At 47.7% G+C, this 27,047-nt stretch overlaps 1 protein-coding gene across 3 annotated transcripts in view; it reads left to right on the top strand.

Annotated features, from left to right (window-relative positions):
- Nucleotides 1-10,106, top strand: part of GRIA1 (glutamate ionotropic receptor AMPA type subunit 1) — a 118,004-nt gene extending 107,898 nt beyond the window's left edge. For 2 of the 3 annotated variants that reach the window (XM_085073772.1, XM_085073774.1), the window contains exons 15-16: nt 4,784-4,918; nt 7,207-10,106. In XM_085073772.1, coding sequence (XP_084929898.1) covers nt 4,784-4,918; nt 7,207-7,395 — 324 coding nt within the window. In that variant the 3' untranslated portion in view covers nt 7,396-10,106. Of the gene's footprint in view, nt 1-4,783; nt 4,919-7,206 lie in introns of those variants that run through there. The other variant, XR_014854924.1, reaches the window with a different exon arrangement.
- The last annotated feature ends 16,941 nt before the right edge of the window (nt 10,107-27,047 follow it).

A 27,047-nucleotide genomic window follows, 5' to 3' on the forward strand; every position in this document is an offset into this window, starting at 1 on the left:
CACTCCTGCTTTGCTCAATATTTTGATGTGTCATTGCATCCAAGGTGCTGGACACTCAATCCAGGACCACCATGGCCCCAGCTGTATTGCCAGACAATGGGACACCCCAGGCAGTGTCCTGCACTGGGCAGCAATGTCCCTGCTGCTCTTGTCCCCACTGCAAGCACGCAGCAGCCACCCCTTCCCACAGGCTCGAGGTTTTCCCATACACACTCACCTCCAGCACTGCACATAGCTAGAAACCATCCACCAATTCCTGGTCCTGTCTCCCAGATTTCCTGACTCCCCTCTACTTGCACAGACACAGGCACTTCCCTAGAAGGGCTTTATTTTGCAAACAAGACCAGGATGGATTTTTGCAGGCAATGAAATGGGCTTTCAAGGGATGCCTTGGGTTGTTGAAATGTAATGACAAGGTAGACTATAAATGTTGTGGTAAATGAATGTGATTCTCCTCTTTCCTTGGGCTTTTGCAGGGCACTGGGAGAAAGGAAGGTTTTTTTAGATCAGGATGGCAGGGTATAACCTATTTTCAGGCATACCCAGGTGTGTGAGGCAATTAAAAGACCTTTATCAAAGACAGACATCTCCCAGTCCTCTTCTTGAGAGCAAGAATTTTGGTTTTGTTTAAAAAAATATATAAAATAAAAAGGAACAAATACTGCCTTGCCCTGGCTTTGCAGGACATTGTGAGGTTGTGAAATCAAAGTTGTCTCACACTGAGCAGCCTCATCCCCAGCCATCCCTGTGCTCCTGCACATCCCCTGGCAGCACTCTGAGATGATGGCCAGCACTTCTTTGCTGAGCTTCAGGCCTTATCCCCCTAAAGTCTGCCCAGCTTTTGGGGTGAAAGCTCAACTCCTGCAGCTGCCAACTGCTCTAAGGACAGTTCATCTTCTGGAGACTGCAACAACTCGAGGTGCCACCACACTGTGCTGCTCACACAGGGTGACAGAAGGGAACAACCCTGCTGGGAAACTGGGTAATTAGGGCAAATTTGGCCCTAATGCTTGTCAGCCAACGAGGATTAAATGATGGCAAAGGGCATGATGGACACGGTGCCATGTTTGAGAGTAACAGACGGGAAGGTGCCTGGTTGCTGCAGCAACAAGGCCGGGAAGACAGTTTATTTCTTTTGGGAAGATGGGTTTTTCTTTCCCTTTTCACCTGCCAATCTTCCCCCCACGTCAGGGCTCTGCCGCTGCGGGAGACGAGCAGTGACATTTACACTCCCACTAACAAGCTGGTTCAGTGATGGGCAGCTCTGCAGGAGAGCATCTGGTGTCACAGAGCTGAGCAGAGAGGAGGGGAGGGTCCCCTCAAGCACATAGCATAATTTGAGATTTTTTTTGTTATTATGAGCATTACTAGGGCAGGATCATGCACGGAAACAGCAGGCAGAGCCTCAGTGGGGCACTCAGGGCTTTTGACCCTTTGTGTTGGTCTGATCCTGCAGCTGATGGGAGCAACCAGATGTCACTGCCACCCAAAGAACATCTCTGCATGTCCTGCTGGGAGAGGGAAGGAAAAAGAAGGATATTAAAAGAGGATGAGCAAGAAGTCAAGCATTACCACAGGAGCAGTTTCATTTCTTAGCCTGTTTGTTGTTGCAGGCTGTGCCATCAGCTGTGCTCCTGCAGTTCAGCATTCCTCAGGAATCTGCCTTTGGCTCCTTGGGAGAAACCTTACTAGGACAGCAGAAGTGAAACTCAGGCTGCTTTTTCCCTCCCTGCAGCTTTGCCCAGCACTGTGCCTCACAATGCTTTCCTTTGCCTTCTGGATAAGACAAATTTCTGTTCATCCAGATTGTCAGAGTAATAACAGGAGGAATAGCAGTAATAAGAGTAATAACAATAACAATAATAATGCTACTGCAAAGTAAATGCAAGAAAAACATAACAGCCCTGAAATGAATTGTAGTGGTGGTGCAGGAAAGTGCTTTGGGTCATCTCATCTCTCTTACTGGTCGTTTTGCTGCTGGCATGAGGAAGAAAGAGGGGATTAAGAACCAGCAGCCTTTCCTGGTTGCCAAACTGCTCTGGCACTGCAGCCAGCTGAGGAGGTGCCTCCATGACCCCCAAAATGGGGGTGGAAATAAATACCCTGGCAAATAAACCATGAAATTTGTGTATTCCCATGCCAAACCGAACCAAGGAAGACAGATTTCCTAAGGATCTATGGCTGCAAGTCAAAGACCCATGTATGGATTGCACTGATCCATTTATTTGAGGCAGAGCATCAATAGGTTTTCTCTACTGTGTCATCCTTTTGCACAAAGTTTGGGTGTTCCTGATATTGTGGAGATCTCCTTCTGTTAAATCAAGGTGAAAGTACAGGCTGACAATTATTATTAATACACAGATAAACAGGCTGCTCCATCTGCATCCCTGTCCCCATCCTTCCCTCTGAGCAGAGAGCATGAGCTAATCAGCAATATTTCATTAAGGACCCAGGCTAAAAGATTAGGGTGCTGAGGAGGGCAGCCCCCTTCTCTATCCCTCCCTGAATCTGGGGCAGCCTCTTCAGACTGAATTTAAAAAGGCAAAGTACCTGATATGCTGCAATACAGTTTCCTCATAGTAATTGCTCTGCTTTTCTCTATCTACTCTAAAAAACTCCCAGCATTTCCCAGTTGGTGCTTAAAAGTACACCCAACAATCTGCAGAGAAGACTGAACAAATACACAGTCAAGCCTGGGGGAAAAACTGCATGAAGGCAGATTAGAAAAGACCAGATAAATAATCCTCCAAATATTGAAACTGCAGAAATTAGGAGGCTATTTGCAGAAACCTCTCATCACAGAGAGCACACAGGAAGCATCAAGATTACAGCCTGACCAGTGCATGAAGGTTATACAAGGGAGAAACCCAACCTTCCCACCAGCACATGGTGACAGCAGCAAGTCCCCTGATAAAGTGATCAATCAGCAAAGCACAGGAAATGAGATCACTTGTGGAGTTTTTTCCAGGAAGTGAAACTCAGCAGGGATGGCCCCATGACAACCTCTGCATCTTTCAGCAAAGGGTTCTGCATGGGAAATTGCTCCCCATGGAGCCCACAGTGGGAGATCCAGCTGAGAAGAAGCTTGCATGGGCAGTAGGTCAGATGAAGGAGAAATAGAAGAAGAAATACCTTTTTAGCATTCTTGACTGGAACCCACTTTTCTTCTAATTAAAAGAAAAAACAAAACATTCTCTTCTGCTACGGGAGTTTTGGGGGTTTTTTAATGGTGAAAATTAAGATGTTTTCATGCCTTGAAGGCTGACTTTCTTGCCATCAAACCTTAATACAGAAGAAGACAGAATTCTTTGGAAAACACACTTGCCCAAAAGTCTGTACCAGCGTCAGGCAGATTGTCCTGTATCCAAACCTTCTGTGCTCATGTTGGTGTTCCAGTTTGGACCCTTTCAACACCACTCCAATATATTTCTCTGTTTCCTGTATCCTGTCCCTTCCCAAAATCTGTGGGTTGCTCCTTGTAAAACCTGCCAAGCCAAGCAAGTGAATCAAGTGTCCTGCAAGGGCAAGGAACAGGCTGTGCCACCCACCAGCCCATGTGTCCATGGAGCAGCAGAGGAGAACACCAAGAACTGTGCAGAGGCTTCAGTACCAGCTGCAGACACTTCTGCAGCCATGGATATTATCCTTCAGCCGTGTGGCTACATCTGAAATGAGCCACATGCAATTTTCCTCCCACGTGCACAGAGCAGGGCTGTCAGTGCTGCTCAGGCTCTGGTCGCTCCAGCAGACTTGCACTGAGCCCTGGGGAATCTCTACTGGCAAATAGGTGTCGAGTCAATATTGCAGAGCAGCAGCAAGCACGGAGCAGGGGACTCTGCCTGATTCACCCTAGAGAAAGCCTGTCCTAGAAACTGGAGCCTTGCACATGGAGCTGAGCCAAGTTTGGGATCCTGGCACTGCCCGGGTTATCCTCATTTCCCAACTCAACCTGATCAAAAAGGAGGTTTTGAAAGCTGACATCAGGGTTAGATGTGGGAACTTGGTTTACCTTGCAGTAAAATGAGTCTTTCTGAGCCTTGTCTCTTTCCCAGAGAGCCGTGACAATTCATTAGGCAATTGGAAAATCAGAATGTAGCTGCTGACTGAAAGTTGCAGCTCATTAATAGCCCTATTTATTTTCAACCAAATAATTATCTTAGACATGCATCAGCAGGTCTTGATTGCATATGAAATAACTGCCTTATTACATAGAAATCAAATGAGTTTCTGAGGACGGCTCAGGTGTCACCTTAACCCCAGTATTGAAAAGGAAAAAAAGAAAAAAGGAAAAGCCCAACCACTTCGATGTGTTGCTGAGCAACAGAATTTGCGGGGGAAACAATCTAGGAATGAAGGAATGAGCATTTCCAAGAGAACAGGTTATTTCAGGCAAGACATCAGGGACAAGCAAATGTCACAGAGGAGGAAAACTTCAAATTTTTTTTCCTCCTTTAATCAATAATTCAAACTAGACATTTTGGGTAAAACAAGCATTTAAGTTAGCTGATTGAAAAATAGAGATCCCAAACCTTTACAAAGAGTCACATTGCTGAGGAAATGTTTATTTGTTTGTGTGAGGGAAACGTTAGCTTTACCAGACACTGAATTAAAAATTTAAAAAATGCTCTTAGAAATGTCACTTGTTCGTTTAAAGAGGAAGATGATGTAATGCCAGTTCTGCTATATTGTTCAGCATCCTTCCCAGAGCAATTCCATACTAATTCCGTTGTTCTCCTTCCCGTGTGCCCTCCTTCCCCTCCCTTCTCCTGTTTTTCTTTTCCAGGACAAGACGAGTGCTCTGAGTCTCAGCAACGTGGCGGGGGTTTTCTATATCCTCATCGGTGGGCTCGGACTCGCCATGCTGGTTGCCTTAATCGAGTTTTGTTACAAGTCCAGAAGTGAATCAAAGCGGATGAAGGTGGCAACCCATTCCACAGCCCTTCACACCTTCTCTCTGATCCTCCCCCGGCTCCAGAGCTGCCTTCAGACACGGATGCAGCCCAGACCAGGGGTGGAAAGCCAGGACATAGGGATAATGAAGTGGCTGTGTCACTCAGCTTGCTAGAAAGGGATAGGAAGCAGCTGAGGAAGCTGAAAGAGGGTCAAGTGGGCTGTCATGGGGAGCTGATGCAAGATCAGACATGTGGCAGGATGCTAATTCAAAATCCAGATATAGAGCAAAATCATAGCACAAGCAGCAGCAGAAGCACATTGAAATTCCTTAAAATTAACGAAGGCAGAGTGTGGTGTGTGCAGCACGGATGAAGTGTGCTGGGGCTGGTGTGATACAGCCGTTGCTGCAATGTGGAAAAATCCCCAAACCCAGGCACTTAACAGCAAGATAAAACTGGGGGAGCGCAGTAATGATTCACATCCTGTTGTTCCCTTTGCTGGCACCCTGCTGGCACCATTTCCAGGCTGACAACAGCAATGTATGCTCAGAGCATTGTTGCCCTGGAATGGATTATGTGGGCCTCCAAATTCCAGAATTAAGGGTCCTCTTTGAGAGAAATTGGCCTCCAGTGTCTCCTGTAATGTTTGGGTTTTTTTTAACTCCACCCTGTCATGGTCTTGCAGAAGCATATTTCCTACAGCCCAGGAGATCTGTTTCAGCCCTAAATTCTGGTGTGCCTGAATTTCAGAGTGTATCAAAACCCGTGTCAAAAGTGGGTTAGGTTGGAGAGCCTTGGGGACAGACATTTAATGCAGCATTGTGGAGCAAGTATATCTTGGCAATTCCTTATACAGATATCACAGTGTACAAGGAAGCAGTGGGATGAGTAACACATCCCTTGTCTTCCTCATCTTGACCCCTCCCATGAGCATGGAATTCGTTATGAGCCTATGAAGTATGCAGTGAGTGTCAAAAAATCCAGATAGGTTTTTACTTCACTGAAAATCACCCAGAATCCAAAGGAAAGTAAGCAACTGGTTTTGGGGGTTTATGTCGCCATTTCACAGCACACTCAGTGTTTTGTCAGCAATAATGGCATTTCTAATGCACTGAAAATGTGCTACAGCTCTTTTCCCATGGAGGTTCAGGAAATTCCACAGGCAATGAGAGCCTTTTACCCCTTGGGCACAGGGGTAAAATAATATGAGCAAATTATGTCCATGGAACATCAAAAATTAGGTTATAATTTCTGCCAACTGAAAAGCTAGGTATGGCACAAATAAACTTCAAAAAGGTATCAGAATGCAATAGCTGCATAGTCTTAGTCTTAAGGAGACTCTGCCCTGCTGGTTCCCTCACCTTCTTTGGAATGACCCACTAACTCCCATCAGGGTGAGCTTGTGGTGCTCTTGCCGTGTTAGAAGCAGCCCTGTGGGAACAAATCACTGCTCCCAGTGTCAACCCCAGCCCTAAACTTCTCCCTGGCTCCCACCAGCTTGTCCCTGGCTGCCCACAGAGCAGTCAGCAGAGCCCTTCTGAACCCCAGCCTCTGCTGAACACCTTCTTACAGGTTCCCTGGGTGAGCTGCACATCCCACCAGCCCAGGAGGCTGTTCAAGGCACTAAGACTGGCTTTCAATAGTTGTTCCAGATTTATCTCTTATGCATAATTCTTCACCTGAATATCCCAGTCCAGAAAGAATGATGGTGCCCTTAGAGACAGCTTGAATGCAAAAAAAACCAAATTAGCTTTATCTTTTAGCTGAATTGTTCTAAACAGGTGATTTCCGTAGGTCTCTGAAAGCAAATGTTTTGAATGTATCTGGAACAGGAAGATGAAATGTGGTTTCCTGAGTTAGGCTTGCATTTCCTAGTTACCTCAGTCATCAGTGTAGACAAAAACATAGGCACATGCTCAACTTCTCACACGAGGAGAGTTAAACATATGTTTGCAGTGAGTCAGAGTCCACCATGCATAACAGTCCTGGAGTAGCAATAGCATCTCTATGGGGGAAGTGTGTAAAATACCTCTGCTCAGATCCAGGATGACTGTTCTTATGTTGTAGAGTTCGAAGAGGTTTTTGGCATATGGCACTGATGCTTTAAACCCCAAAATACTGCTGAAACATTTAATTTTGCATGCAGAAGAGGTGTGAATTAACAGAGCAGATGCACTGGGGACATGCAGAGAGTGAGAGTCTGAATGGAGACAAGGAAGGGGAGAACAGTGACAGAAAGACAGCACTGGTTAATATTGTAATTTATCCAACATTTCTAAGGACAGGGGGAGACCCCCCCGTCTTTCCTAAAAAGGGTTTTTGTTTAATCCCACAGCAATCAATCAACGAAGCCATACGGACATCAACCCTTCCCAGGCCGGCTGCAGCAGGAGGCAGTGGAGAAAATGGACGTGTGGTCAGCCACGATTTCCCCAAATCCATGCAGACGATCCCATGCATGAGCCACAGCACTGGCATGTCCCTGGGAGCCACGGGATTATAATTGGCCTTTTGACCCATTGCCTGGGTGAGAGCAGGGGCAGCCCAACTCCACCCCTCCAGAGCCAAAAAACATACCCAACACCAACAAGAAAAACGATGATGACAGAAGAAGGGACAATTGGATGGATCTTCTCAAGGAAATCAAGTCAATTTCCCTTTTTATTTGCAAACAGATCCACTGGCAGGAGAACAGAAACAGGTCTGTACTGCAATAAGGAGAGTGTAATGGGATTTTACAGACTCGTGAACCATCCCTGATCAAAGAACCACTGGAACACTAACGAGGACTATGCCATTTTGTTTTAACTTGGTTGTTAATAAGTCTTAGTGTGTGCAATATATATATTTTTTCTTACTAATTCCTGTGGTGTCAGGGTAACATCAGCCCTTTCCCCCTTCCCTGCTCAGTCCTTCAATCTGGTTTAGTTTGGGATGCAAACCACAGTGTCTGAGCTACTAACAGCAAAAAAGAAAAACCGATACGTGGCAAGCTGAACTCACTGCAGGGCAGCAGCATTGACCTCTTTTGTCCATCGTGATTCTGCCTTCGTTGTTCCGTGGTGAACTCTGGCTGTGGAGTTATTTCAGCGAGGCAGACAGAGCTGCCCCTGGCTCTCCCTGCAGCAGGAAGGACTCGACGCAGGAAGAAACCTGAACAAAACCACGAGGCTGTTTCACAGGGGGCAAAGTCACGGGTGAGTTTGGAAACCCCAGGTAGCGTGAGGACAAAGCAGAAATTGTTCCAGAGAGGATGAGTGGCAGTTCAAGAGGAGAATCACATGCCTGGAGTGGAGAGTGGCAGGCTGGAGCAGAGGGTTGGTCTAAGATCACGGTTGGCTGCTGAAGAGGGAAAGCGAATGTGGTATTCCCCTCACGTGTGACTCTCCCACCCAGGTTTTTGGGGGCTAATAAGCAATTGTGAACCATTTCTTCATTGCTTAGCTTCTGTGTGTGCTCCCTTTCTGGTGGTCACATAAGGGAACCACCTCGAGCCGGGAATAGACCATCTCCAGTTCTAGACAGCTGCCAGTTAACCAGCGCAACGAGCTAGAAATCATGGGGCTGCAGCAGGAACAGCCCTGCCCTCCTGCTCTGAAATCCCTGTGTGGCCATTCTTTCCTAACTCAGAGGGACATTTTGTGGATTGTTGGCCAGAATGGATTCCTGGAAGGAGCTGCTGAAGCAAACCAAGGAGAAGATCCTACAAGAGCTTAACTCAAGCAACCATGATGTTCAATAGCATCAGTGCTGGTCACACTCCATCTCCCCATCAAGCTGTGGCCTGTCTGGGTACAAAGCCAACCGTAGCAGATTCCCAGCTGTATCCTTAGGGAGTGGGAAGCACCCACAAGCCAGGAAAGCAGGTTGCTGACCCCAAACTTGGTGTTGCAGAAACCCACAGTGCCAGACAGGCAGCTCGGGGTCCAGCCACAGGCAAGGAGATCAAGGGGGCAAGAATGGTTTTCCAGAACCACACAAAAGGTTCATTCTGTGAATCTCTGGCATGGACAGACAAATGATTCCCACCCTGGTGGGCCTGAGACACCTCAGGGGTGTGACATCCTCAGGTGAAGGATTCCCAGGAGAACATCTGGTGAGGGAGAAGATCTGTGGGACAGGAGCCACAGTGAGCCCACTTAGCCTGGTCCCATCTAACTGATGGCAAATGAAGCTCTAAGGTTCTCACAGAGTATAACAAACACCTGTCCAGGGACTGAGCTGCTACTGGAGCATTCTGAGCTGCTTTTTCTCTTTTTTTTTCCCTGTTTTCCATTTTTTTTGCAACACAGCAAGAGAGGAGCCGTGAAAGAAGGGAGGAAGGTGAAGAGAAAATGGTGCAGGCAAATGGTCTGTGAGGAGAATCTGGAAGCAGGACTGGAAGCTCTGTGAATTCCAGTTTCCATCAGTGTATGACTGTGCAGAGCAATACATTTACCACCTTGAACACCAGCCTGGTCTGAAGCATCTGCTCCACTTATCTACTTGTCATGCAACAATCTGGAGACCAGCAAGTCAGAGCCAAGGTCCTGAGCCTGGGCAGAGCATGTTTTGTGCCAATGTTTTCCTCTCTCCACCACTGGGAACCATTGTGAGCTTCTCTTCTCATCACTGGACATGAACTCTGTTATCAGCCACTTCAAACACCACTTCAGGACGTTTTCTGTACTTTATCATTATTTTTAACGTGCTTTTCTTAATTTTAACTTCAGTTCTGTGTAACACTAGCACAAGTGGAAGAATCCTTATCACCACAAGCTCCTGTCTCCATGCCCAGAGCCCTCAGACGAATCTCCTGGCCCAGCTCTTGTTGTGTCCCAGGCCATGCCATGCCAGTGTGTTGGGAACAGGATGCTGGTACCCACCAGTGCCCCAACCTCCTCCAGGAACAGGACCCCATGGCAGCAGGTGACAGCAGCTGGACAGTCTCATGAGCAGCAGCAGTGCTAGAACTGGCCACCTGTGACATGAAGATGTGAGATGCAGCTGTCAAAGGCTTTTGATCAGTGGAGGGGTTACAAAAAAAATCTAAAAAAAAAATATATGAATAGGACAAAAGCGTGGAAAATGTAAACTTGTAATATGTATTTTTACTACACTTTTCTTAAAAATAGAGTAATGGTAAAACTCTTGAAGACATTGACATTTTTTCTCAACAGGATTCCATATTTAACAGTTTTGGCTTTCATTAAATTTTGCTCTTTGGTACCTGGATCTTTTATTTAACAGCTATATTTGTTTTCACTCTCCTTTGTTTTTTCTTTCTTTCTTTTATTTATTTTTCTTTTGGCAGTACTGCAAAGGATTTTGCTTTATCAAATGCAATGGTGTTTTTCTTTTCACATTCTCTTCTTTTCAAGCAATATATTTATTGGTAATTATTATTTACACAAAAAACCAAGAAACTATCAGCTGGAATTTTAGCACCAAGGATCCATGATCCATTTCTCATACCTGTCCATGCCGTTTTGTGCCAGTGCTGGATGTGTGGAAATGAAAATGATGTTACCCCTCAGGCAATATTACCCAACCTGAATCAAAAGAGATTTCTTTGATTATTGCTGTGTCTGACTTGTGAACAGCAGCCAAATAAACTGCTTCAGGTTGAAATTGGGAATCTATCTAATATTTACCCAAGAGTCAGGAAACTAAATATTCATTGGGTTCAAAATTAATGATTTTGCTTTATTTGGAGTCTTGTGGGGTTATTTTTTTTGATGAGGGCCCTTAGAGGATTTTAGCTTGTTTATACAGAGAGAGAAGATATGGCCAGCTCAGAGAAAACTCAGAACCAGCACTGGTCCAAAAATCCCTACCAGGATCAGCTTTCCTAGGAGCTCCCATGCTGTTTCAGAGGCTTGGACATTTAAGATGCTTCTCACTCAGTTTTCACACAAGGGACCTGCTAAGTTCCTCCAAAAAGTCCAAAAAGCCTGTTGAAGGAGGAAAGAGAGGAGGTTTAAAGGGCTTTGGACATTTATGAGGTAAACTACACCCACTAATGTCATGTTCTTATGGAGCACTTGGTGTCACAGAGTGGAAGGACTTCCCTTCCCATATCCTCATTCCCAGTTATCATCTGGGAAAGCTGAGACACAGAGGTGCCTTTTCACCAGGCATCCCAGCTCACCCCCAGGGCCAAGCTCAGAGAGCCAAGATCTCCAGCATCCATAAGTGGTGTTTTACCCACTGGTAAGTTTTAAATATAGATTCAGCAAGGGACAGAACTAACACATTTTGAAAGGGGCAGTGAACCCTGAGGCTTCAAAGAACACAAGATTCCCAAGCAATGGGACCTGAAGGAGAGGTTTCCCAAGGGCAGCCCATGCTGGATCAGCCCTGTTTGGTCTTCCACAATTCCCTAGTTATCCAGTACTGTGCTGTGGACTTGGATTCTATTACAAAATGCCCTTTTGCTCAGTGGTTCACTCTTGGTTCCCAGTGAGATTGCGAAAATGCACAAGAAATGTTCCTTTATATCTTAGCATAAACAGGATAAAATCGTCTCCAAGCAGCAAAAGCAAATATTCCTTGCAATAAGGTCTCCAGCAAGAATCCTTCTTCAGCAGTTTTTGGAGCAAAAAAAGCACTGAACCCTGAAGTGCACCAGGAGAGCAACAGATGCATCTCCCAGTCCATTCCTTTGCTGTGGGATCAGCCCAGAGCTGGGATGCTCCAAAAAGATTTTTCTGGGCTTGTTTGTCCTACCTGCCACCAAGTGCAAGGAGAATTTGAATCATCTAAGTTCCGGGAAGGGACAGGGGGTGCCTCAAAGTGTTCTCTAAACCAGTGGGTACCACTGGCCTGTTCAGCTCCAGCAACTCAGTGCTGTGTGTCCATCAAAAGTTTTGGGAAACATGGGAAAGTTTTCCCTGTGAACTCCTGTCCTGCTCACTTTCCAGTGACATGGTCAGTCACCCAGGTCACACATAGGGCTCTGGGTCCCAGCAGGACATTTCTGTGCACATTTCTAAGAAATACCATCCCAGACTGGGGGCTTAGCTTGGGGAGGCTGTTCTGAAGCACTGCCTTGAGGACAGGAGGAGATGAGTTCCCACCAGCAGAGGTACCAGCTTAACCCCAAACACCTTTTGGAGACCTGTGTGGCCTGTTCCCTGATGGCTTTGTGGCTGCTGGCCCCTCTTAAACACAGATATCCCAGTTACCTTCATGTCACCTGTGAGTACAAATCAGTTTGTCATCCACCAGTGCTGGTTTTGTGTCTTGATACCCCACTGCTGCCTGAAGCCACCATGCTCTCATCTCTGCTGCCCAGTTAATTCATTAAATGACAGAAACATCAGGAGATCATGGTGCCATGCACAGCTGTCCAGCAGCCCACAGGAGGGCAGGGTTTTGGGGGCAAAATCCACCTGCAAACTCCAACTCCATGTTGCTCCAGCTTCATTACAAAGATGTCACCCCTCCCAGCTTCCTTCTTGTACAGAGCTGCTCCTTTTTTTTCCAGAAACTTGGTCCTGATGGTTTGAGTGTACAAAAGGAATTAATTTAGTGTTCAAGAGCCTGGAACAGGTTGGAGGGGTAGCTTGAGACTGATCACCCCATTACAACCCTGACTATTCCCACTCTGAGATTCTACACTCAACATCACATTCTATTTCCCTTCTGTCCATCCCCATCTGTCTCCATCTGTACATCAACACCACCCTCAGCAGTGCCAGTTCCTCCTCTCCAGGACCTGGAATAGGCTCTGGGTTTGTACATCGTGTTCCCCTAGAAGCAGATAAGTCATCACCATATAGCTTTAGAAAGCAAATTAGCTTTGGGATGGGGCAGAGATGAGAAATAACCCTCACACTATGCTTGGGCAGCAAGGAGCCCTTCTGAAAATGGGTTGTTCTGTGGAGCCACAACCCTGCAAAGTGCTGGCTGACCTGGCTGTTCCCAGAGCACTTGGACTAATCTCCCTTTTCCTGCTGTTCATTTCTCCCAGGGAGGCTTTGCTCTCTGGCTGCCAGGAGAAAATCTGTCTTGGGGATGGAGAGGGGCAGAGTGCTGGGAGTCACTTCCCACCTGTGCAAAGGGAGAGCTGTCTCTAGAGCAGTGAAACTGCAACCCTCACCCCCAAAAGTCTAATCACACCCTTTGCTCATGCACTAACATGCATACACAGATATTGAGATGCCTTTGATAGCCCAAATCAGCTGTCAAGGTACCTTCCTATTCCTAAGGATCAACAGGGTATAAAGCAACAGCCACAAAGAGTGTTCATTACCCTGCAGGGCTGGTTTAACATGCTCTCCAGATCCCTTCAGCAGTAATTCCTTCCCTGTTCGAGCTGGCATCAAAATTAATGGCATGTCGTGTTCTATAAGTCCTGACTTTTCAGATGAAAGGTACACGGTGTTGTTCGCATCAGTGTTACAGTGTAATAAATCAATGCTTTCCCACTGGAAGGATTTCAGACGATTTCACAGCTTGCTCTCAGGAGCTCGAAACATAACCTGTCCGCCAAGCCATTCACCCATTAAAAAAAAAAAAACATAAAAACAGGAAAAAGAGGTGGGAACCCCAACATTTCATTGCAGTATTGTAGGATGCTGGGCCAGAGCAGCAATGCCTAAGTTTCCTCAGACATCTCAAGAGGTGATGCAGAGCCAAAGGGAGCACATTCCCTGTGCCAGGGAGGCTATGGGCACAGCCAGCAGAAGCTGGGAGGGTCTCACTGGATCAAACAGGAGCAGAGACAAAAGCAGAGTTGGCCTTCTTACTGCCAGACCCTAGAAAAAAGCACTTCCATTTCCAGAAAAGCAGCAGGAAAAGGGAAGAGGAGCAAAGCCAGAGCACCCAGCAAGCCCCCAAAAGTACCCACACAGTTGCTGTCCCAGCTTCTCTGGAAAGTGCTGCCCACAGAGCAGTTCACTTACTTAACAACATCTTTACCAAGTAAATCTTAAATTCCTCTGCTCCCAGGAGCACATGTGTAAGATGGGAAGAGGCTGAACTTGAAAGAGGAGCCGTTTTGTTGCCTCAGATTAGCTCCAACTGCATGACGAGCCTTCCTCACTTCAAAACCAATGTTGTTAACCTTGAAATCTGCATTATTAATATTTCAACATGAGTCCCATCAGGAGCTGCAGCAAGAGCTCTCCTGGACTCGTGACAGCTCGTCCTGTTTGATTCTAATCATATATGAATGCATGAGTTAAGAAGACATCATTAAAAGTACATTAAGTTTAATTATGCTAGCAGCCACAGACAGTGGGAGCATCGGCTTAATGCAGAATGCATAATTAGATCAGACCTAATCCATTAGATTCATATTTGTTAAAGAAAATGCTCCTCGTCTATAAGTGCCACTACAAAGTGATCCATAGGGTTGGGAGGAACAGCACCATTTTCTGGGGGCTACTGCCCTCCCATCCCTCTGTCCTCCTCCCTGCTATCACCCCTGTGCACACAGCTGAGCCCTCACTCAGCTCTATTCACATCCAGTTTAACAAAAACACACAAAAAACAAAGCAAGGAGATCCCCTGCCCTGGCAGCCTGGAGAGTTTCTGCAGTGGTTTAAGGTATTGTGGAGGCAGATCTCCTTTGCAAGGGCCTGGCCCCATCAGAGGCTCTGTAGGGGCAGGAGTGCACCCAGTCCCAGGTGGGTGGGTGGTCTCCCAGGCCAGCTGGACCAGTGCAGCCGCACTCAGGGATGGAAATGGATTATCCCTTTACAGGGACTCCAGGCATACTGGCTGCAGGGTGGCTCAGGACAGCCATCCAAACAGCAAAAAAGACAAAAATAAACCAAAAAAACGGAAACAAAAGTGTTTCAGCTCCTCCTAAGGATGATCCAGCTCTCTCCACTCACACCAGGAGGGCGCTGGCAGTGGTGGCAGCAGGGAAGGTGACATCCCTTTTCCCAGCAGCACAGCCTTACAAACCACCTTGCTCTGCAAAGCCACAGCATTCACAGGAAAGCCCCATCACCAGTGAGAGCTGTGGGTTGTCACCCCCATCTTCACCCCACAGCAGGGATATCTGGTACCAGCAAACCCCAGGTAGCATCACCACAGCAGGGACATCAAATCTGCCAGTGCCTGAGCCTGCAGGGAACCAGGCTGCTGTGATTTGGTGATTCCCAGCTGGAGTGTGGTGGATCCTGTAGCCATGTGCTTCTCCCAAGGGTGATTTCAGCAGCACAGACCCCATGGCAGTGGCATTGCCTGGGCAGGGCATTTCCCAGCTCCTGGGGCAGTCCCAGAGGAGATGCACCTCACCAGCAGCCCTTGAGGAGCTCACTGGCACCCTGCCCACTGCAGAGGGGTGAATTTACCATGAGCCTTCACCTGACAATGGTTATTCACCCTGATTGTCCCACAGACTAACTCAGCTCAGTGCTGGGTGTGGGAAGGTTGTGTTCCAGTCCCACTGAGTGGGGGAATTCAGCTCATGTCCCCTCCAGCCTAGAGACAGAGCAGGCAGGAAAGGGGAAGAGGTCAAGGCCAGCAGGTGACAATGTCTGGGGCTGTGGGTGAGAGCAGGAGCAGCTGTGGCTCAGGAGAGAACCCCAGAAACTCGTGCTTGCTGCCACTCAGCACAGGCAGGGGACACTTCACAGCTGAATCAAGCTCTCTCACACCTGCCTAAGTGCTGAATATTATTGCTATTAAAATATAATGGCCTCTCACTGCCTCTCCTGTGTGGAGCTGGGCAGAGGCTGTGATTGGGAAGCCACAGCACAGAGCACAACCCCACAGGCAGGCAGAGGGACAGGATTAAATTTTTCTGAAGGGACCTTTCACAGCCAAGGGCCAGCTCCAAACAAACCACAATTACTGCTTAGACAACAACTGAGATTTCCAGGAAGTGTTCTGAATAAATCAGTTGCTAGCTTAGGTTTGGAAAGTGCTTTTTGATTTATTTTCTTTTTTGTCTTGGGAGAGAAAAAGTCCCTTCCAACTCTCTTTACCCATGCTTCATTTTCATCCTTGCCACCTCCATCCCATCTCCAACCTGCTCATGCAGACAAGGGTGACACAGGGAGATTGTTCTATGTTGTGGGGTCCAGCAGGGGATGGGATGGGATGGGATGGGATGGGATGGGATGGGATGGGATGGGATGGGATGGGGTCAGCAGCCCAGGGATCCCCTTTTGCCCCCATTTTGCAAAGCTGTGGCACACCAGTGCCTCCCTGCCCACAGGGTCTCTCTCACAAAGGGGATTTGAGGACCCCCACAGCTGTTTCCTTGCAACAGAGGTGTTTTCCATGTTCTCCAATTTTTAGGGCTTTTAACTGACAGTGCTCATCAGCATCTCTAATGCCAATCTAATAAACATGGGGAAAGACCAGCCAAGGGCTGCTGTGATTTTCTGTCCCATTTTTGTGCTGAAGTCCTGGCTCAGCTGAGTGGGAAGGTCCATCGTGAAGACTTGGAAAAACTTCCTTTCTCTAAGAAAGCAGTTGAATTATAGTGAGTTGTGCATACTCTTAGCTCCTTTTTGAGTGGGGGATGTTTGGGGTGATATTGGAAGCAATCTAACCTCACAGGGTCTTTTAGAGAAAGCATTGATCTCCTTAAATGGGCAGCAATTGATATGTTCAAAGTGAGCATTGTGTGCATTCGTGTTTGCACTTGTGTGCATCTGCATGCCATTTAAAAATAAAGAAGGAAACCCTCCAAAAAAATCAAATACAAGCACAAAGATCAGCTCTTTGCAGAAAGAAATGCAAGGACCTTTATGTCCTCACATCAATGCCCTTTGGTGTGATAATCCATAAGGCAAGATGAAAGAATAACCCCTGGTGCTGTTCATTGTTCTTTCCAAAGGAAAGCAATTAAACTTCTGGGTTCACTGAGCAATCAAAGGGAAATGTAAGTTAACCCCTCTGTGGCCAGTTTGCCCCAGGCTGAGTGCTGGCATCCCTTGATTATAGCTGCAACCATGGCAGTCACAAGCCACACACTTCCAGAGACTTGTAAGCAAATTTGAGGCTCTGACAACCCCTTCTGAGATCCCACCAGACATCTGGCAGAATTCAGCAGGATGTCACATATCTCCATCTCTGCTGCAATCTATTTTGACAGGATCCTGACACAGCCACATGACCACAGTGTGATCAGCTCTTAGGTTTCATTTGAAGAAGTGTTTTCATTCTCATGTAAGAGAAATCTCCCCACCCCTCACAGACCATATGCCACATTTTTAGTACATTTGCTGATCAACCAGAAAGCAGTAAGAGAGCTTGAACGTTGCTCCATTGATTCCTGGATCCTCTTTTAGAACAATTGGCACAGGGAGGGTTGAATCCCCTGTTCTTTTCTTAAAAAAAAAAAAAAAATATATAAGCAAAAATATTCTGGTGGGATCAGTGGTGCTCTATAAGTCCAGGTGGAAGGACAGATCACTTCTCAGTGTCCTGGGGCTCCCCTCTTCTACAGCTGGGAGAGTAGGGAGTGCTTTGCTGGGAGAGCTGGGGCAGGAGGCACAGCTGGGATTTCAGAATCCATCACTGCCTGCCTCCTCTCCTGGAACTGTGGGGAAGATGGGAAAAAAGGCACTCACTTGCTTTTAATACCACGGGTAGGAGGGGAAACTCTCAGTGCCTTCCTCCTTCTGGCTTCTGAGCTGTTCTCCAAGCAGGCGTGTGGGAAGGAAAGCTTCCTTATCCCAGCCGGTGGGATTGGTGCTTAATCCCTTCAGCAGCACCAAATTCTTCAGCTGCTGACAGAGACAGGAGGCTGCTGTGCAGGAATAATGGGAGGGAGATTAAAAGGGGTCAAAAGAGAGCCTGAAAACTGCTGAATTGTGTGTCTGGGGCTTCTTAAGGGACTGGTGCAAAGAGGAGGGCTATGATATTAACATTAACAGGAATTAGGACATGCAAAGGGAGACTTTCTGTCACTGAGCAGAGGCAAAACTCAGAAATGCATGCCCTGAAATGTGCAGAACCAATTACTTTGCAGGCCAGGAAATACTTTTTTTGGTAACTGTAGTGCATCAGGTAGTGCTGTGTGCCAGGAAGAGAAGATATAGCCTTTCTCCAGGCCAGGAAGAAACAACCAAACTCATGCAAGCAGTCTGCAACCCAGTGAAAAAACCGTGTGTGCTTTCCCAAAGATAGATCCTGACAGACTGCTGTGATTTGTTTTGTTGGTCTGTTTTTCTTCTGAAGCTGCCTGTGTTTCTAAGGGAGGGAGGTGTGGTAGGTTTAATGTAAATGAGCTTCACAAAAACATTTGATTTTGTGGGAGAGCTCATTAGCTAAAATGAAGACTATAAAAGAAAAGTTGTCAAAGTGAGACATCTAAAGAGAAGATAATGAGTTGTACTGCAAAGCATAACTGAGAGGAAGGAACGTACATATAGAGCTTCTCTGAAAGATTTATCTTGCAACCACTGTTAAATCACATGAAGAATTGAAAGACTTTAAATTTGGGGAATAGACAGGATGAAAGGCTGTGGTTTGACATCATGATTGAGGGACTGACTGCAAGACTCCCTACTGCTGGAAAGAGCGGATGAAGATCTGGGAACGCTGGCTGATCACAGCAAGGATGTTTGCCCCTTATGGGACAATACAGTCATTAAAAAAGTAAAGTTAAAAGAAAAATCAAGCTCATTCAAGGGTCACAGCAAGAATTCCACCTGGGAAAAACTTCTGTTGATACCAAAAATACTATGCACAATCCTGGCCAGCCGTCATGGGGAAAGCTGACCTGAAACTTGAATAACTGGGAATACAATGTTGCAGGAAATAACATTTGTGCCTAACAGCAGTGTAGTGGCCTCTGTGCCCTAAACACCCTCTATCTATGAAACACCTTCTCTGAGCTGTCCCAGGAGCTCCTAATCTTATTTGGAAAGCCACTGAGCCAAGAGCAAGAGGGTTTTTCCCTCCCAGGATTAGCTGCACCAAAGTTACATCTCCAAGAAGTTTTTCAACCTGCCTGGGAAATCTGCCCTGAAATTGAGGCAGGGAGAGAAGCAAGATGGAGAAGAGGCCGAGGACACTTTGAGCTGGTAGACAGGAGAAAGTAAGAGAGGGGAGGGTGATGAAACAGATGCTGGTGCATAACGAGTCCCTCCAAGGAGAACATCCCTGCACAGCCGGAGCACGAGGCGCCGGAGGAGAGGGAAGCGCCGGGGCGCTCCGGAGGTGTTACTTTTGGGATTTAATGAGCTTCAGCTGCTCCCTGAGAACGTGCCTGGCTCCCTCCAGAGCTGCCAGCTCTGGAACTGGGACATCACTCCGGCCCCCGTTGTCAGCAGCTCCCGAGGTGAGAGAAAATTCTTAGGAGCACCAGGTTTGCTGGCTCCGAGAGGCGCTGGGATGAGAGGAGCCTTGGAAATCCTGTCGGGCTGACACGTGGGGCTCCTCCCACGCTTGGCAGGGAGGGAAAGCTTAAAAGCATAATTTGTCCAGGAATAAGAAAGCAGCATCTTTGTGCCAATTGGCTTGGAGGTGGCAAAGTGCAGCAGGGAAAATACAATACGGGTTTGTTACCTCTCCAGTCGAGACTGGTTTGTAATTACTGCTTCTGACCACTTCTGGGTGGATTGTGGGTTGTTTTCTACAGTGCCCTGGTGTGCAAATTGTGGAGCAGGGTGTTTTTAGTGAGGTGTTTCTAAAGAGCTGCAGGATGTGTCAGTGAGGCCAGGGATGACCCCGTGGAGGGAGGAGATCTCCTTGCTGCTCAGATCCAGGCTCCAGGTTCTGCACGTCCCTGCTGCACCCCTCAGGACAGTCAGGAAGCTCTGAGAGGCTCTTTGAAGGAGAGGAGATGCCCAAAGTGCAAGTTACCCTGGAAGTATTTGGAGACCTGGGTGCTCCTCAGTGGCTCAGATCAGTGCTTGGGCAGTTTCTGAGGTTTTCCCATTTTCAGCTGTTTTAAAAGAGAAAACATTCCAAGGTTTTTCCCTGTACTTCAGTCCTTAGGCACTCTAAGACTGGTGAGAGGTGATGGGAGGGAGCAAGCCCAGCTCCTGAGGGACCTGGTGGTACAGAAGATGCAATTGCTCCCTCAGCAGGACCAAAAGCATTTGGGCATTAAAAGTCATGGAAGATCTTTCTTATGATGGAATATTTCTATAATTGGCTGATTTCTTTGCCTTCCTTCCCTCTGCTGTTTGTCATGTGTCAACATAATTGAAGGAACAATGAATTCCCAAGCTCTCAGCTCCCATCACATGTCCATAAGTGATTACCCTGGAACAGGGAATCCATTCAGCTGGTGGCTATTACACAGATTCCATTTCCACAGGCAGCACAAGCCCTCCCTAAGGAGGACAGGAGTGAGGAGGAAGATCTCATCATGTCTGACTGATGCCTAGAAAACATCTTTGAGTCCCACCAGTGCCAAAGTCCCAGGACACCTCCTCTTGCTCTAATTTACAGTTACAGCCATGGAGAGCTTTCTCTTGCAAGATGAAAGTGGGCTAAAAGCAGCTGAGGGAGGAACTTCAGGAGAGATGAGGGCAACGTGAGCTCCTCCTGCTCTCAGGGCTCACAGCCCAGCCCAGCTGCCTGCATGGCAAGGGCCAAACGACAGGATAATTGCTCTCCCTGCAATACACTGACTATGTACATTTAGATTTCAATTAATTTGCTGGCTCTAAACGAACTGCCTCCTATTGCTTTCAGCAATCAAGTCTTGTTAATTGAAAATAGCGTTTATCTTATCTCTAGGAGAAGGCTGGACAAAAGTAGGGCAGCAGAATCCTGTGTGAAGGTAGCAGAAAGTGAGAGGAGGAGGGGGGAAATGAAGAGAGGGAGGAGAGCAGCCAGGGTGGCCAAGGAAAAAAGTTCAGCTTTTCAGCATTTTTTTTCCTTTTTTTTCTTGATGCCTTCAACGTTTTCAGAGTGGTCCAATTTGGAAGGGGTTTTCTTTTTGTCAGAACTCATGTGGTCCAACTTCCAAATCTGTCTCTTAGTGGGGCTATGTGCATTCCTGGGGCACTGGCTGGTGCTGCAAGGGCTCTTGAACACAGAGTTTGGACTCTTGAACAGGGTTTGGGCTCTTGAACATGGGGTTTGGGTTCTTGAATGCAGGATTTGGGCTCATGAACACAAGGTTTGGGCTCATGAACACAGGGTTTGGGCTCATGAACACAGGGTTTGGGCTCTTGAACACAAGGTTTGGGCTCATAAACACAAGGTTTAACCTCCCTGCTGCCTCTGACACCTTGGTGCTGCCCAGGGCTGCCGGAGCACAGGATAAGTAGCTCAAACCTCAGTAACACTGAGCACAAGGACTTGTGTTCAATGCATTTCCTCAGGTGCTGGGTGAACCCCAAGCAGTTGATCACGCTATCTTTGTTTCCACAGGGGCAGCCACGCTCCTGGAAAAACAGTGACTGGAATGTCAAAAATGTCTCCAAAATCAAACAGTACCCAAAGCCCACATCCTGCTCAATTTCCCAAGAAAAGCCCTTTCAAAAGAAGACAGCCAGCCTTGCTGTAGTGTTTGAAAAATGATCCCAGTTTCTTACCTTTAAATTAAGTTGCAAAATAAGTCCTTAAGACATGAGATCTAGCACAGGTTTGGGGTTTTTTTTCTTTTTCTTGGTCTGATTACTTAAGCCCTCTCTGAGTTTCCCACCATTTGAACCTAATGTTATCTCATACACACAGTCGTCATCTCATTAAAGGGAAATCAGAGGAACTGACTTTAATAAATTTTAACACCCTGTGTGAAAAATCTGGCAATTAAAGCTTCCTGCCCCTGGACCTTTGAAAGTGACACGTGGCAAATCCCTTCAGTCTTTAATAAGAGCTCATCAAAGGATGGTGGCATGTGGGGGTAGGAGAGGAGGCAGGGGAAGGGAAGAAACAGCAGCATCAAAACTGAAAGGGACTGCAAGACAAAAGCTGACCCTCCTGCCAGAAAATGAGGAGAGAAAAAGCGCTATTAGAGGAGACTGATAAGCCCAGCTTGTTCTGGAGAAAGGGAGACAGGATGCAGGTGGATCCAGCCAGGCAGCACCAGAAAAGTATCATTTCACAGAGACCCCCAAGCACAATCCTGCCAGGATTTTTGTGGTTGATGCTGATCTCACAAGGCAAAATATTCTGGGGAACAGCAAGCAGGGCCATGGACTGGGTTGGCTGCTCTTCTGTAGACCTTCTGGGAAAACATCCTTGAGATAAATATATCGTCAGGGTAAATTCACCCTCCTTGCTACATATTGATAACAACCTGCCCAGGGATAACCACTTCTAATACTGTTTTCCTGGAGAAAGGGTTTGGGTTTTATTATTTTATGGACGAGGAGAAACAGGTGGATTTTATCACTGTTGAAGCTTGGCCAGTGAGAAGATGTACTAACCATGTGTTCAACCTCCCTGCAATCAGATGGGAACCTCTCAAAATTTCTTGGTCCTTCTAGCTCCTTCTGAAACCTTAAGCAGAACTGAGCTCTGAGTTCTGATTTTCTGAGCTCTCAATCACCTGATATTTGTACAAATGGAAATTATGATCTTCATTCCCATTCCCTTATGAGTCATCTCAAAAGCACATAAAGTAGCAGAAATGTCTTGGAAGAAAGACACTAAATATATATTGTGGTGAGTTTTATGACCTCTGACATCTCTTTATCTGGGGCTCAAAGCTTTCTTTTTGCTTTTTCTCCACTTCTTTATTACCCAGTTCTGCCAGAATGGCAAGAGATGAAGGAGATCTTAAGAGAGAAATCACTGATTTTGTACACAGGCAGGTGAAACTCAAGCAGCGAGGAACTGATGATGGACTGGAACTCATTAGTGTGAAAATCCTCAGGTGCCTCATAAAGCTTCTCCTCTGAGTCTGCTGAAGTGATAACATCACTGGAAGAGGTTTTTCTGAATAGGAATGGCCAACCAGGGACTATTGGTTTGATTAGATTGCACTGAAGCTTCACATCACACCTGAAACACAATCTATGGAGCCAACCAAAGTTTGTTAGGAGACCAAAACAGGAGACTGTGGTGCAGTTTGGCTTTTACCCAGCAGGAGAGGCAGGTGAAGGTGAGCCACAAGCTGAAAATGGACAGTGTGGCAGCTGGAAAGTCATGAGGAACTTGCTCCATGTGCTTGCAGAAGCAAAGTGCTGTGCATGTGTGTTTGTGGAGGAGGTGAGAGGCCACATTGCTCCACCAGGATCTTTGAAACCTTGTAAAAATAGAGGACAGAGCTGTCCTGCACCCAGACTCAACCCAACCTTGTACAAACACCAGCTCTGCCCTGGGGACAAAGCCCAGGGGACAAGCACAGGCAGGGCAGCACAATGCATTCTCCTCTCTTGTTTAACCACAGCTCCACTCGTGACCCCCATTCCCAGCACTCCCCAAAAAATGCTGTCCTGCAACAGCCACTCACACAAGGAGGACTAAGCCAGGAGAGCCCTGCCTGCTGGGCAGCCCAGGCCCTTCCTATGCCATTTTACAGAAGGCTTTTGTTCTGGATTTGCTATTCCAGAAATTGTCAATCCCCATGAGCAGGCATGAGGAGACACTCAGCACCTGTCACACCATGTCCTGCACCCTGAGTGCCTTTGCCTTCAGACCCAGAAAATCAGTCCAAGCCTCTCATTCTCCTCTCCTCCAGATTTTTCTTGGCACAAGCCTTTCCTTTTCAGGGAAAAACAGTCCATGGGCTTTTTATCACACCGACAGGCCATGCTCAGCCCCAGGACTCTGGTTCTTCTATGACTACAGCAGCATTTCATTTCCAAGGCAATTTAGTTTTAGGCAAAAAGCAATCTCAGCACCCCTGCCTGCTGCCACTTGCCTGCAGCAGCCCACATCAGCTGCTGGAGGGAAAATGCAGCTGGGACCCCTGGGGAAGGCACACGGGCCAGGAACTGCAGGAAGTCGAGGTGTTTGATGTTTGCTTTATTTATTTATGTAGCAGCCACCATCTCCTCCAGCATCCCTTTCTGCCAAGCGGAGATAAGCTGCTCCCAGTTCCTGCTTGCCCACCCCTGCTGGCTCCATTTTCTGCCAGGCTCCATCTCGTTAGCATGCACCAAAAAGCCCCTGCTCACATCCCTGCCAGGCTGCCCTCCCTGCCCTGCCTCTGGAACACTGCTGGTGTGCCATGGAAACGGCTGACCGAGCTGCAGGGCTCAGTAGGGTGTGCAGGGGACGAGGGATGGCTCCAGAGATGCCCTGGGTAGCCACAAGACAGAGATGCAGCTCCAGAATTAAATTTCCCACTGCCCATCTCACATGTGAGCCGAGCATGGTGTGGTGTACAAAGCAATTTAAATGTGTGTAATTAAATCAGCTTGCTTGCATGGGGCTGGTTTGCGGCTGAAGGTTGGTGATTCATGTCTGAGGCTGCACCAGGGTGACTGAGGGCTGAGTCCAACAAGACCCGAGCTTGGATCTCCTTCTCCTGCATCATGGGAGGGAGCAAACCCCTTTCCATGGGCTCTGCAAGGGGATTGAACCTCTCTGTGTGAGTGCAGCTCCTGCCCAGGTGTGCCCAGTTCCTGCTCTGCCACACTCTCCTGCCCACTTCAGCTCACAGTGCCCTCGGTGGTTCCCCCATGGCTCCAATCTACACTAAATCCTCATCACCCTGCCAGCCTCTGGGCGTCCCCAGGGGTGTGCAGTGTCCAGACAGAGCTCTGCCAGGTGATGCTCCTGCATCCCCCATCTCTGGTTACTCCACGCTGCGATGCCCTCACTGTTCCTCTCCTTCTCCCAGCACTCTGCAGCTGAGCAGCCACGAGAGACAGACACACTGCCGGGGAGGATAATTTCTAGAAGGGTTTGGTAGAGCTTCCCATCCCAGCAGCAGGCTGTGTGCCGTGAGCTGAAGGGCAGGGAAAGCAGTTTATCCCGCGGTACCTAGCAGGGAGGAGGATGCCATCGCCCAGGCAACAACTTTGTTTGCCTCCAAATACAAACCAGGCAAGTTCTGGCAGAGCCTTTCCTCGGGCCAGGCACACACCGAGGGGACATTTGCTAACATGCACAGACCTCTCACTTGGTAGTGCTGGACATGGGGATGCTGGAGCTCCTGAAACATCGTTCTGTTGTTGAATTACCAGCAGCCCTCTCTCGATCAGGAGCTGGTGGCTGCACTCACAAGCCCTACACTGGCAGTAGCTTGGCTTCCACCTCGACCCTGGGCAAGCAGCCCCACTTTCACAGTGCTGGGAGCAGTGTTGGACAGGGCTGGGGAGGGCACAGCTCCTCCACAGGGAGCTATAATTAATATTTGGAAGCTGCTGGCTGCTCTGGCAATCTCAGGCTATCCACGTTGTGCCTGTGCCATTCACATCCCTCCTGCTTTGTGAAGCATATTTATTATTATCATTATTAATTACATACTGCAATGCACGTAAAATAGGGAGGAGGGGAAGGAATGGCCAGTACTTTCCCATCACGGGAAAGCAAAATGTTACATTTTGTACTTGTTGAAAGTAAAAAATCTTTCATTTCACAGGGTGTGAGATGCATTACTAATTGCACAATTATTTTGTTCCGTGGCACTCGCAAAACAGGACTTGGAGTGCTTTCAGCAAATTCTGGTGTTGAGGAAATAATGACTTGGGTTTTTTAAAGAAGTACTAAATTACATGCTCTTCCTTTATGACAGTTATTTCTTGGGTTTCTAGGATATTTCTGCCCTAACCCTTCTAAAGATGTAAGAAGCAAAGCTTTGCTGCATTAGCAATTTGCCAGTCAGTGTGGATGCTGAGGAAAGGAAGGGGCAGAGCAGGGATTGCCCCCTGCCCACCTCCCACCACCCCACACAGCAGCTGAGCCCCTCTCTGACAGGGTCAGGCTGCAGGGGGTCACTTGCTGCCCCTTGAAGGATGACTCCATGAAGGCCAGATGACACCTGCCATGCAAAATTCCTCCTGTGCCCTCCGGTGGTGCCAGCAAACATCAGGAGTGCAAACAGCTGGAGCAGATCCTGTTCCCAGAGGGCAGAGTGGGGTGATGCAGGTGCTCCAGCTGTCCAGAACAAAGCTTGAGCAGTGCAACAGGGAAGGACAATGTGTGTTTGCACTCATGGAGAGGGACAGGGATGCAGCTGGAGTATGGCAGATGAGCTCCTTGCACAAGATGTGCACAGACTGCCACATGCAAATACTCCCAGGGAGGTGGATTATGCAGATCTTTAAATTTAGAGGCCCTGAAAGTTCTCCTGAGGTGAGAGGTGTGTTAGCCCCACCTCTGCAGCTCTGGGCTGCAGTGTGTCCTTCCTTCCATGGCTGCTCTGTGCCAGCCCAGCCTGCATGGTCTCCCAGAGTATGTAGTCGAGACAAACTCAATTTAATAAACTGTAAAATTAATGACATTGAAAATAGTTCCATGGACTTCTTTCCTGTGCGTTCCTCCCTTGCAACTCTCCCAGCACACACATTAAAATCCAGCTGCTGGCCAGCTTCAGGTCTCTCTTCCAGCTCTGCCCTGGGGATGTGCCTGGCAGCACACGAGAGCAGCACAGAGCAAGAGCAATCTCACTCAGCTCAGCAGGTAAGCACAGATGTTTGGAAAACTAACCTCTTCAAGATGAGAAGAAAAATAAGTCTATTTCAGTGAGATTGATCTGCTGGCACCAACAGAGCAATCAGCTGGACTTCTAGGAGAGCAGCAACAAACAGCAAATTAGGTGTCAGCCTGCTGAGAGTTCAAGGCAAATTAGGAAGCAGAACGTGTGTCTCAGCAGGGGTTGGCTGGGCTAAGCCAGCTCCTTGTGGCCCTGCAAGCCAGCCTCTGCCTGCTTTGGTGGCCAGTGGCCATGAGCTAAGGTGAGGGAGCCCATGGCCAGGTGGAAGCTGTCCCTGGAGCACCCCATGGGACATTGCACCAACAGCAGCCACCAGGTACCTTCAGGCCAAGCTGCTCCTCCTGCCAGCCAAAACTTCCACTTCCCGTCAATTAGCTGGATTCTTGAGCAATTTCTGCTTCTCTTAGAAGGCTCTGAAACACAGCTATGACTAGAAACCCCAAAGTGCCAGCCCCTGCTGTGCAGCAGGAGCACTGGGCAGGCTCTGCAGGGCACTTTGGGAGCACAAAAAGTGGATCACCCTCCTGCTACAGCCTGCAGCCCCTCCTTCTGGATTGTCCTAAATGCCCCCCAATTCCACCTAATTTTTCTGTTTCTAGGTCTCTCTCTTCTCCTGACAGCGAGACACTCCTGGCTGGGCAGCTGAAGAGGAGTGAGTTGTGTTCAAAGTCAATCATTCCCACGGGAGG

Source organism: Lichenostomus cassidix, chromosome 13 (genome assembly GCF_008360975.1).
Source record: "Lichenostomus cassidix isolate B80296 chromosome 13, HeHo_3.0, whole genome shotgun sequence".
NCBI classification, from domain to species: domain Eukaryota; kingdom Metazoa; phylum Chordata; class Aves; order Passeriformes; family Meliphagidae; genus Lichenostomus; species Lichenostomus cassidix.